The sequence below is a fragment of the Lepisosteus oculatus genome, chromosome 24 (genome assembly GCF_040954835.1).
Source record: "Lepisosteus oculatus isolate fLepOcu1 chromosome 24, fLepOcu1.hap2, whole genome shotgun sequence".
Lineage (NCBI taxonomy): Eukaryota > Metazoa > Chordata > Actinopteri > Semionotiformes > Lepisosteidae > Lepisosteus > Lepisosteus oculatus.
In genome coordinates, this window is record NC_090719.1 from 1597836 (window position 1) to 1612914 (window position 15079).

At 49.2% G+C, this 15079-nt stretch overlaps 1 protein-coding gene across 3 annotated transcripts in view; it reads right to left on the bottom strand.

The window, feature by feature from the left end:
* LOC102690841 (collagen alpha-1(I) chain) overlaps positions 1-15079 on the bottom strand; it is an 84239-nt gene that overhangs the window by 22555 nt on the left and 46605 nt on the right. For all 3 annotated transcript variants that reach the window (XM_015366794.2, XM_015366795.2, XM_015366797.2), the window contains 19 exons: positions 13533-13640; positions 13020-13073; positions 11386-11439; positions 10835-10879; positions 10163-10216; positions 9594-9638; positions 9300-9353; positions 8702-8746; positions 8448-8501; positions 6634-6678; positions 6365-6418; positions 4716-4760; positions 4476-4529; positions 4238-4345; positions 3379-3432; positions 3031-3084; positions 2191-2235; positions 1507-1560; positions 440-484 (listed from right to left, as the gene is read on the bottom strand). In XM_015366794.2, coding sequence (XP_015222280.2) covers positions 440-484; positions 1507-1560; positions 2191-2235; positions 3031-3084; positions 3379-3432; positions 4238-4345; positions 4476-4529; positions 4716-4760; positions 6365-6418; positions 6634-6678; positions 8448-8501; positions 8702-8746; positions 9300-9353; positions 9594-9638; positions 10163-10216; positions 10835-10879; positions 11386-11439; positions 13020-13073; positions 13533-13640 — 1071 coding nt within the window. The remainder of the gene's footprint in view (positions 1-439; positions 485-1506; positions 1561-2190; positions 2236-3030; positions 3085-3378; positions 3433-4237; positions 4346-4475; positions 4530-4715; positions 4761-6364; positions 6419-6633; positions 6679-8447; positions 8502-8701; positions 8747-9299; positions 9354-9593; positions 9639-10162; positions 10217-10834; positions 10880-11385; positions 11440-13019; positions 13074-13532; positions 13641-15079) is intronic.

Sequence of the window (15079 nt, forward strand, 5' to 3'; positions counted from 1 at the left end):
GTCCTCACTTCCATCAGCTCTGAAATTCTTCTGCCTGTATAAACGGCAACTCTTTACTCTCCTTCAGAGGCCTGTAATCCCCGATTCTACAGCAGTACCACCTGTGCAGCTCATAAGCAGTCACAGGCATCACAACTGTCATCAAGGCCAACAATCAAGTGTAATGAGTGACAGGCAGGAATGCTAATGAAGTTCTAAAAGTTTAAAAAATAATACTAAATCAATAAAAAGACTAACCAATTGTAGGATGCATAAAATCAAACCCAAATCACCATAAATAATGACAAAAAGGATTATCAATATTATAGCCTCTAGTAATACGTTTTTTTCTGCATTTCTTATTCCCCCATTAGCACTGTAACACTCTTCATAAGATCCTTTGAAAACTGTTTTCCAAGGAAAGAGGGAAACCGAAGCTGGAAGAAAGGACCACACTCACTCGATCCCCTTCAGTGCCGGGACTCCCAGGGGCACCCGCTGCTCCCTGGCACAGGAGAAAAAACACCAGTCAACACAGCTAGGCACATGACCGCACCTTTCTCCACAGAAAACATCATTTTTAGGACCGTTATGAACAGAGGACGCTTATAACAACGCTTAAGACATTTGCTGCAGTAACGATGGTGACACAGGTTGAGGAAACTTTGCTTTAGACAGCCAGATGCAATGTGCTGCTCGTCAAGACTCCTATCTGCCATCGATCGCTGCACAGAGAACCCCTCCCCTCACAGGAAGTGGAATAGCCATCTAATAAAACTGTAATAAAAGAGTGGGGCGTGTGCTCTTCCTCCTGACACCAGCCAGCGCATTACAGGTGGACGTGCCAGTGCAGGCTGACACACGCCACCTCCTGGACTGCCTCAGAACAGCACTGGTAGCCTGCCTGCAGGTGCTGAGCGATGACAGCCTCCTTAAGCACCAAAGCGTCTGTGAATGGCAATAATGGAGCACATTAGCTATTCCAGGAACACATTACTCAAGATCCCTTTATGCAGCACGAGCACGATCTCTTTATGAAGCCCGAGACAGACACTCAGCTGGGTTTCACACGGGGTTCAGCTCTCGGGCCTCTGTGGCATTCTGCTCCATCACGGCAGCTCTCAACTCCTTCAAGTTAAAAGCTAATACTGGCTAAAATGACAAAGCACCAGAATGGTAGACCACAAGCTGTGGCAAGAACAATCACACACGTACTGCACAAATGTTGATAACAATACACCACCTTGTGGCGCCAGAGAGCCGCACAGAATTTCTCTTTCATCTTGTCGCCCACTCTCATCTGCCCCAGTACTCAGTACCCTTCTCCCCCGGGAACCCACCTGCCCTGGGCTCTGCTGCATTCCTGCCCCAGCAGCCTGTCTTTGTGCCCCCCTACCCCAGTCCACCCCCGCCAGGAAAGCTCTCACCCCGCTGCTGCTGGAGCCCTCCCTGCTGCCCATGAGCAGAGAGCACGCGAAGCACGGTCAGAAACAGTAATCATGGGATTAAAAGGTATAGAATGGGAACCTGTGTACCAGGCTTTCCTTCTGGTCCCTCTGTGCCAGGCTGTCCTCGCAGCCCCTACAACGAGACAGACACACACACACGCAGCCAGACAGACACACACACACACACAGGGAGATGACGTCAGAAAGAGCAATCGAGAGACTGGCGCATCGCTTCATGGGTATGAAGGCCAGCTGTGTGGCTCGAAAAGGAACCTGAGGCTGACCTATAGATGAAGTGCTTCCCTGCAGGGAGGCACCATGGAGAGCAGAGCTAACAGACAAGAGACTAACACATCTACACCTCTGAGCTGCCTTTCAGGAAAATGTCCGGCAGTTCCTCCTCTCAATACAAATCGAATGCCCCTATTAACAATGTTACATTATAACATATTCATTCTTATGTAAAAAAAATCACAAACAGAGGAGGACATCCAAACCACCTCTCTCATTTCATATTAAAGACGACTGATCCAAAGAGCTCATCCATAAGAGTGTTAACTACATTCAAGACTATGACTATTGAGTATAAAAATATATATATTCCAGTCTTCCGACAGCAGAGACTATTTTTTAAATTGATGTTCTTGGATCTTTGTTTCCCTTTTCTCGGGGTCTGTTCGATTTGTAAGCGTGGTCATGTGGAAGGTTTTGCTGAAGCTCAGGCCCACAGACAGTGTTATTCCCAGCTTGTTCTGCCCCTTACCGGCATTCCTGACACACCGACCAGACCACGCTGTCCTACGCGCCCCTGGAAAGACACACAGTTTAGGAGAAGAGGGACTGAAAGATTTCTATTCCTATAACTTGCAAGGTGTCAAAAAAATAGAATTGGGGTCCACCCAAGCTCATCCTGGGTCCCTGGGAAGGGTTGTCAGACCCTCTAAGAGCACTAAATTATCAGCTTCCAAACAGGAGCAGCAGTTAAGAGTTCTGTCCTTGAAGCTGGAAGGTCCCGTGTTTGAGACACTCAAGCAATGTGTCTCCTCAGTACTGATCCAGTAAAACCTGGTACAAATTTAAGTTGCTTTGGATAAAGGCAACAACAATAAACCCGTCGTTCTGAACGGTGGGCTGCTGTCCGGGCTTTACAGGTAACTTACAGTCCTCAATGAGTAAAAACCTGCAAACAGTAGTGATGCAGACAAATTAAGTGAACAACTGATTCAAACTGGGTGACTACATCTCCAGGGTGGAATTAACAAACAATGTAGTTCATCAATCAACCATAACTAATTATGCTATTAATTTTAAGATATTAGAAGCTTAAGTGCCAATCAACAGGCCTGCTATCAGAGCAGGCTCATTGCATGAGGATGCTGCTGATGTTTCCACACTTACAGACTGCAGAGGACAGTTTCCCATTGTTTTTGGGGACCACCTGGACACTATCTGATGACCCTTCTGCTCTAAGGGAAGCTGGGATTGATTTTAGGGTCGGTTCAGAGAAATGCTGTTGTGTTGGGCTTTAGCTTGGCTGTCTGGCTGGGGGACGGGGGGTGGCCAGGCTCACGTGCAGATTGTCAATACTGATCACAGCAGTTACCCTGGGCCCTTTGGGTCCTGGCCTGCCCTTCGGACCATCTGGCCCTCTGTTCCCCTGAAAACACAAAGACATATTTCCCGCTCATGGCTCAGCCCATACTGCTCAAAACACATCCAATTCACCGCCGCTCTGTCTCTCAACAAAGGAAACTGCGTGGCTTTGTATATAGGACACTAGATAACAAGAACTGGAGTTCAGTCCAAAGGCTGAAAAATTACTTCTAAGGCAGCATATAAGTCTTGGTAAGCATGCTCTTAATGTTCACCCTATACTGGCAGGCAAAGAGTGCAACACACAACAACAGTTGTACACAGTCTGAGTACAGTCAGGACTAGTGCCCCCTCTGACCTTTGACCCTCCACTGCCAGCCTGACCCTGGGGTCCTGTTTCTCCATCTTCACCCTGTAAGGCAAAAAAAACAAACCCACATCTTTACGACTCTGATAGAGAGGAACCAGGCATGATTTTCCTGGTCAATAAGCTGGCTCTGGTCCACATTCGTTCCGATGCCATGGAGAGGGAACTTGGTCCACAATGTGGAAAAGGTATATGATCCTATTTTAAAGAAGAGCTGGAGCAACACTAACTTAAACCTCAGCTGAGCTGCTTAACGGGCTGGCATTCTCTGGGTGTGCTCCTTGTCAAACGAAAATGTTTATACGCCAAAGACTCTGAAGAGCTCCTCGTGCAGAAGGGAGCCCCCTTCGGCCACCAGTGTCGGGTGATGCTCTCAACTATTCTGGAGCAGCTGCCTCACAGCATGCAAGGTCAGGGGAAGGAGAGCAATACTGCTGCACCCTTTGAATTAAGGAGGAACTTCAGGGAGGCCAGATTGTTCAGGCCCAGAAAGGAATTTGACCAGGATACTGGGGTTAAAACTAAAATTCCTTGGGTACTGTTTGCGAGAATAATGACTAGTCAGACCTCAGTTTAACACCTGAGGTACCTGCTACAGCACCATGTCCCCAGTCACAACACTGGGGTGCTGGTTTATAAATCTGTGCTCAGAGGAAGGAGCGCCACCTGCTGGTCCACAGACACCGCTTATTGCAGAAGTTGTTTTAGAAGCCTCTCATCCAAATACCAACCTGGGCCCAGCCTGGCTGACCTATGGAGGTTGGACGAGTTCAGACTACAAAGTTGGTGTCAAGAGACTGTGCCACTGCACCTGATGAAAATGGACATGGAATAAAATTCGGAAACGTACCTGAATGCCCTGGGTGCCTAGCTGACCTTTTGGCCCAGGGAATCCTGGGAAGCCACTCTGACCACTGACCCCAAGAGGACCTTTGACCCCAGGAGGACCCATTGGCCCCTGCAGAGGGAGAGGAAGAGGTGTAGTGCTGTGAAAAGGCTTCTGGGCAGCAAGCCTGAGCCTTGATATTAAATCAAGTCAGGTCATTATGTAGATGAGAATGTTATGGTAATCAGAAAACTGGACTCACTCGCTCTCCTGTTGGCCCGGCATCTCCTTTGTCTCCATCTGGGGCTCTGCTCCCCTGTGAAAACAGCACCACGTGGGCACCAGTAAAGCTTTGGATGATACAGTATAGGATCATTTTACACACCCCATAACAGTGTGGAAATTGGCAGGACAGAATGGAGGTGTCCACACTGTCCGACATGCTGCTTCCCCGTGCATGGACCCAACCAAAATTAAAGGAGTAAAACTGTGTAGGTCTTACTCTGCTACCTGGCATCCCCTTCGGACCCGGAGAACCAATTTCACCCTGAGAGAGAGAGAGAGAAAGACAAACGGGGAGGACGCTTAGTATAACACTGCTAGGGCAGCCCTTCAGTAAGAGCCACAGCCCGGTGGCCCCGTGTGCAATCAGATATTTCAACACGGCTCCCGTTTTTTTGTGTTTCAAGGACAGTCTTTATCCCAGATGCTCCTCAGGAGAGACTTCAACCCAGTTCTGCTCATTTCCCCTCCTCTTCCTGAGGCCGAATGCCCAAGAGTCACCTCTGGCCCTGGCTCCGCGTCTCCAGGTTGGGGACCGAGCCGCTGCCGGGTAAGGTGGTGTTTTAGCAGCTTTACATCCCTCCCGGGCAACGCAAGCCTCTTCGAGCCTCCCCAGACAATGTGTGACGTCTCTGCAAGGTCAGGAGCGATCCATTCCCTCTGCTGTGCAAACACAGCAGTGCCCGAACCAATGTTCCCTCTAACGTCTAATGGCCCTTGTGTGCAAAAATTTTAAGTTGTGCAAATTTTTCCCCCAGTGACAAAAACTTGTGCGCACTAAACTGAGTGTACGTAAAATTGTAAACCTGAAATTATTTTTTGGTAATATAGTCATTCTGATGATCCAAACGACTGGGACTGGGACAGCGATTCAACGTGCCCAGTCACAGAGGCAGAGTGTTGAGTGAACATGAGCAGGGAGGTATGATCAGTCTCAAATTGTTTCCAGACGGCCGCAGTGAGGTAGCCCCCTTTAAACCAGTGAGACCCCCGATCCCCTCCACCCTCAACCCCAGCCCCCCGCCCGCCTGCATCTGAAAAACATGGATCTTCAAAGGCAACACATCACTCTCATACCTGCTGGGTCATCAAAGCACGGGCCGAAACAACCCAAATTAAGTGATGGAAGAGCTCTGAAACATGCTGTTCTGCACAGGATGGTTACAATTTCAAGGGACTGGCCTTTTAAAAAAACCCAACAACTTAACAGCTGGGAGAGTCAGACTGGAACGTGGCCCAGATTATTTCCAAAACAAAACCACATGGGCCTATTTTTAAAACAGATTTACTACTTTATGGAAATGGAGTTTTAGGTTTTTGGAGGCTATATGAAAACCCGTAAACCAAACTAATAATGGGCCTGTTTTTATTCCAGTGAGCTCTTCTTATTCATCGAATCAGCACATCGGACTGACAGAAAACTGAATAAATCAATAACTAGGCAAAACTACAGTAAGTGTGGCCCATATGCAAAGATTTAACCTTCTGTCAATAAAAAGAGTTTTAGATAAGCCAGTCACAGCAGCACTGATACTGTAATTTAATCCTAATTGTTGTTTTTCCTAATGTCTTTAGCCAGGTGACATCCAAGAGATACAATTACCAAAGTGTTTGGAAGAAAGGGTTTCGTTACCATGACCCGCAGGAAGTTACATTCTGGAACATCAGGGAGGTTAGCTTACACAAGGCAGTCAAGACCTGTAACCCAGCACTGGTGAAGTGCAATAACTTGTGCACAAAAATACAAAACACAAGCATTTCTGATATAGTGTTACACTACAGCAGTAACTGCCAGTCAGAACAGCAGTGGGCTGTGGGTTTACTTCACTGGGAGTAGTGTAGCAAGATCACAGAGCTTTGTGTACGCACCATCGGACCCTCGAACCCGTGCTCTCCTCTGGCTCCCATAGGCCCTTCTGTCCCCTGGAACATAAAATAATTTAAAAAATGAGCCTTCCGTCGTCCACAACAAATTCATTCCTGCAGTTTAATTTCTCCTTTCCAGGGCTGGCTTGGAAATACGACTACTTGTGACTAAATAATAACAATTCCTGAACAATGATGTTCCTAGTCCATGAGCGCCTGCTACTCTGTGCCGCAGGTTGACATAGCTCTTGGGCTGCAGTGTCAGAACTTACCATGTGCCCCTTGGGGCCTGGAGATCCCTCTTTCCCTGGCTGGCCCTGGTGAAAAAGAAAGGAGAGTGCAATGGGACTGGTATGTGAGGTGTGTCCAGAAGACACTTTCCCATTTATTCCAACTAGAAAATCAACTAGAAAAAAAAATGTGGACACCAGAGGGCGCTACAGAACACACTCAGTACATGTAAACACCCCACATGAAGATCTGGGGTCTTCAGCCCTGGTCCTGTAGAGCCCCATTTTTACAGGTAAACACACTCTTCCTAAAGACTAGGAACACGTGCATTGTAGGCAGATTTAGTGACTAATCTGTTTAATTAAGAGAACTCCGAACCTTCAGCGCAGACGTGTATTTCAGGTGAGAGATCTCTCGAGCTGACTTTCTAGGTGAGCAACTCACTCAGCTCTCTCTAAAGGATCCCAGACGCCACTAGAAATTCAGATTTATTTTCAACTCCAGTATTGATTTACCAAGCAATATGGTTTTTGCCTCCTGTATTTTTCAATCCATTCCAAGAGCTCTGTCCTTTTCATGGCTAAACTAGATGTTCAAAGGATTTTTAATTAACTGTGCTAGATAATTAGTGTTTATTTCAGGGTTATTTTTTTCTCACATGATGCCCCTTTCAACCTGAACTTGGCTGTATTTCACATTAAACTAATTACCAAACATGGGCCAAGCTGTTTTTCACTGAACCCCTCAGCCAATAAGAGTTCTGCCTCACCAATCCCTCAAGCACAGTTTGCAGGTGATGGCGATTTGATCCCAGAGCCCTTTAATCCTTTCATCCCGCAGTTTTCCAGCTGTTTCACCTGTACATAGCTGCACGTTTATTTTCACCAGCTGTAGAACAAGGCGTCCCAACCTTTTTGTTTTTTTGTCGGGTTGTTAGAAGTTAATTGATCCCAGGTTCTCACCCAGCTGCTTCTTGAAAGAAACCAGGGTAGCAGCTTCAGCAACAAGGCTGGGTAGCTCGTTCCAGACTCCCACAAACCTCTGGGTGAAGAAGTGTCTCCTCTTCTCAGTTTTAAATGCACATCCCTATAGTTTTCGCTCATGGCTCCTGGTTTGTGTTTCACAGTTCATTTTGAAGAAATATGCTGGGGTGCTGGCGAACTGGCCAAGGTGAGGCGAATGAGAACTATCGACTTACATGAGGGAACTAGATCGGAACCGATCAGTCGGGTTTGTCCTGGTGGCACTAAGACCCTATAACCCAGACCTGAACCCTACAGGCATGAAATGCAATAAAGATAAGGGCAAATAGCATGAGTGATGAATCTAACAACATAAAATACACATAACTTAGTGAGACTGTTCTCAGGAGAACAGATAAATGAAAACAGGAAAGTCACACAATACTAGGAGCAAGACCTGGGAAAGCCATTTGCCGTTTTTCCATTACAGCTACTGTCGTTTAACAACGGATGCATCTTCTGTGCAGCCTTCATGAGAGGCACTGGAGGCGCCTCTGCACAGAAAGCAGATACAGTGTGGCCTATAGGCATGGGAGCATTCCCATCTCCCACGATCCAGCCCGCCTGTCGACAACCTGGTCTCTCAAAGGACCTCATGCCTCTTGCTTAAGAGCAATCACACGAAGCCTAAATACTGCGCACTCCCAATGGGCGAGAATCTTCCTCACGGGTCCCAATTTTCAGCAGAGATTCGTCCTCTCTCAGTCTGTGGCCTGAACAGGCGCAGAGGAATGGAAAGACAACAGAACAGGCTATTTAAACCCGACGCCGAGACGCAACACGGTGGGCCGCTTACCAGGGGAGCTGAGTATCACAAGACTGGAGGGACTCACCTGCTGTCCCCGTCGCCCAGGAGAGCCCCTCATTCCCTGTAACCCCGGCGGCCCCTAAAAAGGGAAAAAGCAAAGTAGCAGTTTTGATTCGAGGCCGCAGCCACAGAGATGGTCCAGGCCGGCCTCGGGCAGCCGCATCCCGTGAGCTTCCGATAGGCGGCTCCCCTGAGCTCTGCGGCCCAGAACACATCGAGAAAAGGTGAAGAGGCTACATTTCCAAAGGGGACTGGAAAAATTTTACTGGACTCTCCTACCTGAGGGCCTCTGGGGCCAGGAGGACCTGCAGGGCCAGAATCTCCCTGTAAGAAGCAGAAAAAGTTTAACTTCTAAAAAAAACAGAGTACAGTGCTTGAGCCGCTGTGCGAAGCGCTCATCGGGTTTAAAATCAGTGCAGCGGGGATGGATGGACTGGCCTGTTTTACTTCCAAGCTAGACTGATGCTCTCATTCCTGCAATGAAAATACAAAAAGCTTCCCCCCCCCAGTGCAGTAGAAGAATCCTCTCTCACAGTGCAGCTTCCACCTCAAGAACAGCTTTTACAGGAGGGGGAGCACATTTCCTGCACGTTTTGGACATATCTGCGCCCAAATCCAGTCTCATTTTTCCAGCAGGATGTCCTCACTCGTGACCGTGATGAAGGTGATGGCGTATGTGGGACTGAGCAGCATCTACCTCTGGTATTCAATACGATCGGGATTATTCTGAACCAGGACGGTCAAGGAAATCTGCATAAAACGATTAGCCCATGTCCCGCCCGACACCGAGAGCACCTTGTAATTTTACTGGGGGTTCCTTATATTTTGGACAGAAGGGGTTGGGCAGCGCGTCACTGACGCCACAGCGCTCGCTCACCTGCGACCCGTTAATCCCCTGGGCGCCGACCGCTCCTGTAGGCCCGGTGTCTCCCTGTCGACAGACACACACAGTCAGCACTGCGAACACACCCCATCTCCTTGGGCCTCACCGCCGATGCTCCTTTTACAGAGAAGGACGAGGAGGCCAGCAGCCCCAGTCTCCTCCCACCCCTCACTCCCAGCTCCCGGCAGAACCCCAGCAGGACATAAAAACGTGCGAGGTGCCACCGGAGCCAGAAAGGAGGTCCGAGTTCCCTGGGTGGCCCTTTGAATTCTGAACTGTCACACTTACTGCAGCGCCAGGAGGCCCAGCTCTTCCCAGCGGCCCGATCTCCCCCTGGAAGACAAGACACCGGCGTCAGTCCGCCGGGCTTCACCGGGCGGCCAGAGTCGCCGCTGGACTGAGCGCCCGCTCACCCGCGGGGGCAGGTGCCCGAAGCGCGGGTCATCGGGTCACGCGGATTGGTTTTTACCGCCCCCCGATTAGAGGAGTGAACTGGCAACGGCGCTCACAGGCCGAGAAACACGAAAACCGGGCCCCAGCAGCAGTTTTGATTTTTCTCACAGACCGCTTAGATGTCTTGAGAGATGCAACGAATGGTAGAACTGCCTTTGCGTCCAGCGCCGCCACCACTGCGCTCCAGCTACGCTGTGCTGCTGGTAATAAACGCACAGAGGCCACTAGATCAAAATGCGAGGTCCTGAACGTGCTTATTGAAAAGTTGAAGTCCTGTGAAGCTGAAATCTCAAAAACATGACTGCTTGGCGTACTGGACCCTCCTGGCCTCCTGTGTGTGTGCTGTATGAGGCCTGGCTCTCACCTCTGTGAAAGACAATCTGAGGAACAGGACTGTTACTCACAGGTGGTCCCCGAGGCCCTTGCAGTCCTGCGGCCCCTCGGCTGCCCTGCTGGCCCTGGGGAGAACAGACACACAGACAGCGTTACCAGCCTGAGGGGGTGGGGCAGCTCTTTCAAGGGGACACACAGGAGGGGCTGTGGTGTCTGGGGGGGTTTCGAAATCAGGATGATTTCAGGAGGACCCAAGGGCAGACTAACTCCATTTGTGCACGAAAGGTTGATTCATCTGCTTGTTAACATCCTCTGGGGATAAACTTTCCAGGCGTCAGAAATGACTCGCATGACTCTGAAGACAAGACCCCTTCCTGACTTTGTTTTTTTGTCAGTGGAGAACATGAGCACAGAGCCATCAGGCCCAGTCCGCCTGGGTGCTGCTCTTGCCGTGACCATGGCAAACTGGGAAGCAAAGGTACGCATGCAGATTGCTTTGAGGTTCCAGCGCTTTTTATGTCACAGCTCACTCAGAAGCGGGAAGCAGACATCTTCCGGGAGGCAAGTGCAGGTTTATCTGTGTAGAAATATCAAATCTGACAAATCAAGCAGCAGGGCTTTGCCGCTCTAGGGGGGGTTCTGTATCCGTCTCCTCCGGCCCCATCGTCCTGCCCTGCAGTGGCAGCACAGCAAGAGGGGCCGGAGTGAGACGGGCAGGCGGAGACAGGAAGAGTGTCACTCACAGGCGCCCCCACAGGACCCGGCGGGCCGATCTCCCCCTTCGAGCCCTGGAACGAGACACGGAAACAAAGCTCATTCCTCCCGGAAATCCAGCGACGGCTTTCACAGTGACCCCAGGAGCACCCCAGGGGGAAACATCATGTAAAAAAATACTAGAATCAGCAGCAAGGTTAAAATTCTTCAGCTGTTTGCTTTCACGCGGTGACATGAGGTTTATCCAGTACCGGCCCTGTCGGTGATTTTTCCCCTGTAGTACAGCCTTCTGAACAACAGAGGGCAACACAGTTACAGAGTTGCATTAACTGTAGCGAAACGGCACTTTCCCTTAACTTCTTTCCCTGTAAGAAAACCGCTCTCAGGATCAGACAATTTGCACGGTTTACACACTGCTGCTGTGAATTTACATCGTTTACAGCAGCATTGTTTAGAGTGACTTATCTCATGTGAAGATTTCGGCTGAACAGCTTTATACTGTCCCAGTTTGTTGTCTGTGAACTTTTGTCTTTAGAATGGCACTATATACCTCCAATCATTACAGAAACACCTGAATTACCTTCTCTCCTTCCTTCCCTCCGTCTCCAGCAGGACCCACTTGGCCAACGAAACCCTTTAATCAGATAAAAAAAAATATGAAAAACTTAATAGTTGAACTGCAACTTTCAGTACAAATTCGTTTAAGACATTTATGGATAAAATTCATTAATCAATAGTTTGAGCCCTCATCAGCAGATAACAACCACTACCAGTGACATGTACTGAATATTGTTTAGAATAATATTGCACAGTAATTCTGAGCCAATTATTTGAAATGTCATATTAAGTTAAAGAGCTGAAATGGTTTTATATTATAATTCATTATACAATTAGCACTAAAGATACTGGATAAAAATGTTTTACTTTTTTTACTTTTATATTAATATGACGCAAGTAACTTTCATGTAAAGTCGAAGTAAATACCATCTTCAAGGACTACTACAGACAGATCTGTTGTGTGCAGTTCTATGGTATAAACCAAGCATTATCAGGCTCTGTTAAGACTGTACATATGTTCCGAACAACGAGACAAACCACAGCTGGGGATGTGCGCTTAAAGTGCTGGTTTCATTGTAAAAAGGTCCTTCCTTGTGCCAACTGGGTAACATGGACCCCTGTGAAGAGGAGGGCCAGAGGAAGACACAGCTGCAGGATCTCAGTCTGCTGGTGATATTCAGACAAGATGAGAACCGCAGGTGTGCCTCCGCGCCGCTCGCTCCTCCTTCTGTGCTCCGGGTTTCAGGAAGATCGTCTGTACGTGTGGAAGGATGTCCTGTGCTTTGTCTCCTGGGACTGACCAGCCCACAGGAGCCATTTATGATGAGGCACTACCTTTGATGGTAGACTGCGACACAGGATCTTGTTTTAGCGGAAACATGTAGTTTACTGTATATGCTTCAGTCTTCGGCTTTACAGCTGTTGAGCTTTAAGCAAGAGTTTCCCTTGCTGAAGCACCTTCCATGTGCAGATCCGTGCTGTACCTAAGGGACTGGAGCTCCCAGCAGTGACAGCAAATCTAGTCTACAGCTGATCTCCTGGAACAGCCGCCACGCAGGAAGCAAGCCTGCGCCAGGGAAAGCCGTTCTTATAGAGAGGCTTAATATCCGAGTGCTAAACCCCTGCTCCTGCTGAACAAATTACCACAGGTGAACTCGCTGTTCAGATGAGACCTGCTTGTTTATTCTCCCCTGATGTCTACAAGGCGGCTAGTTTGATTTAGTAGTTTTTTCGTTAAGAAAATGGCCACGCAATTTGGAGCACGCTACAGGAAACCGAGAGCCAGCGAACTCCACTGACCACCAGCTGGGGGAGAAGCACGTCTCTCTGGCCAGCGGCACTGCAGGCGCTCAGCTGGATGGACTCAAAAAGCCCTGGCCGAATCGCACACCCAAGAACCCTAACAGGCAAGGCTGCTGCTCTTGGGGAGGGACATTGGCAGTCAGGTTTGACACGACCGGAGCACAGAAGGGATTTTGACATTTGGGTCAGTTACACCACGCACTGGCCGACATGGCCCGACTCTGGGCTCAAGAAGGGCTTCCACAGCCAAGCCTGAGTTCTGATGTCCTTCCGAGAAGCAGAACACCTGCCATCGCACCTGCCTGAGACGCACCAGGCGAGAAAAACTGCGTCCCATTTCCCCGCCCTACTTACATCATCCCCCTTCTCTCCTTTGGGCCCGTTTTCTCCTTTGTAACCCTGAGGCCCCTGACAAACAAACCACAAAACAAAGAAGATTGTTATCAGAAATAACGGATACATCCGTCGTGCTTCCTGCAGTATAACATTCCTAGACAGCTTGACGATGCTGCCTGGTCTTTGTCCTCACCTTGTGGCACATGTGGAGATCAAACTCCCTCTCCTGTTTGGCTTAGCAGACCATGTCCACTGCTTTGAATTTTTAATTCAAAATCTCCAGTCCCCAGTCTCTGCCGCTACACAGAGCTGCCTGGCCAGATGTCCTGTCTGACAGGCTCGGCACAGATGTTCAGGAATTTGCTCACAAAGACACAAAGTCGGTGACTGAGCCTGGGTGTGAACTGGGAATGTTCTAACATTTTCCACCAGGACTGCCTCAGGTTAGGGAGGAAAAACGAAGGCCCTGGATGACTGAGTGACAATTTGGCGCCGGAGGCCTGAAATCTTAGTGGCGGCCTCGGGCCTCACCTGCGGGCCGGGTCTCCCCTGCGGCCCCGCATGTCCGTCGATCCCGTGAACGCCGTCTGACCCCCGGCAACCGGCCCGGCCGGACACTCCCTTCGGACCCGGGTCACCCTGAGAGGAGGAGGAGGAGGAGCAGATCAGGCTCCCGCCTTAGCAGAACAGTCGCCCCCCCCACGGACGGAGGTGAAGAACATGACTGACACACGAGGATGTGCCGAAGTCAGTTAAGAGGGTGTTCAGTCTGTGTTTTTTTTGCTCTGCGCAGTGCATTGTGGGGCAGGCGCCACCTGTACCCTACCAGTGTACACAGAACCTTCTCGGCTGAGCTTTCTCCTCAAGAGCGTGCAAAACCATAACAGGTCAGGTGTGCACTGTTTTATTACCTGCCATCAGAGTGCCATTTTCCCCACAGGAAGCACTGTGAATTTAATTATGAGCGCCCTGTTTGTCATTGGGCCCGGCTGGAAAAAACACTCAAGCGTGCTTGGACACAAAGAGCAGTTTAACACAGTGACGGTCGAGACCGTGGTCCTGTCAGTGTAACGGACGCTTCACAACGTCCCCGTCTTTGCAGACAGCTGCCGCGGAGCACTTGCAGGGATGTCTCGATTATTCCTGCAAAGCCGATGACTCCTCAGGGGAGTTCTTAACGCTTCTCTCCACTAGACGCGATCAGGGCGCTGTCTCCAGTCTCACTGGCTCGATGAGGCTTAAGCCTGGGTGAGATCTGGGACCGCAGAGGTTAGTCATTGTGGAGGGCAATCATTTACTGCTGCTTAAAACCGCTGGGGGCTTTGATGGTGTAAAATGTGTTAGGAGTTAAGCGTAATTACAGCTTATTTCCTCCAGCGTTACCCCACAGCCCCAGCGGAAAACAGAGACAATGTGTTACATTAGTCTGAAATTTCTTTGAAAGCCGCACTTGAGGGAGGGGGCGGAGTGTTTCATCACTTGTGTTTAGACAGCTCGGTCGAAGAAGAAGGAAATACCCCTCTGCTCTCTTAGGCTTACAGTTTAACCAAACAGAATGACCCCCGGGCCCTCAATGCACACACTCATAACTCAAGAGAGGCGCCTTTATTTTGCATGGTGACTTTTTCGTCACAGGCAGTTCCGAAAAACATATTTTAAAATGCGTTCAAGTTCACAGAGCGGACAAGCCACAAGGCTCAAGGTGAGAGGCCATGCTTCTGTGAAGTCCACATCCCAGACCAAGTCAGTTCTTAAAAATCATCTTTGTTGTCGGAAAACAAGGCGCTGTTTCTTTCTTATGATCACTGCTCCGAGGATGACAGATAAGTTTAAACACTTATTATAAATCAGAAGCACATGTGACTGGTTTTAATCCTGTGACTTGTCCACGCGATGACCCCGAACACAAGTCAGTCCCTGGGTGAGACACTGCATGCGTGAGGAGAACTGGAACTGCTTGGATAGGGCAGCCACTGGTTTTTAATTAAATGGTTACAGGAGAAAGGCAGGAAACTTGAGGAGCTGTTTAACTCTCACTTGTGAAAATGTTTTAAAAAGTGCCCCCCCCTCTTGCTCAT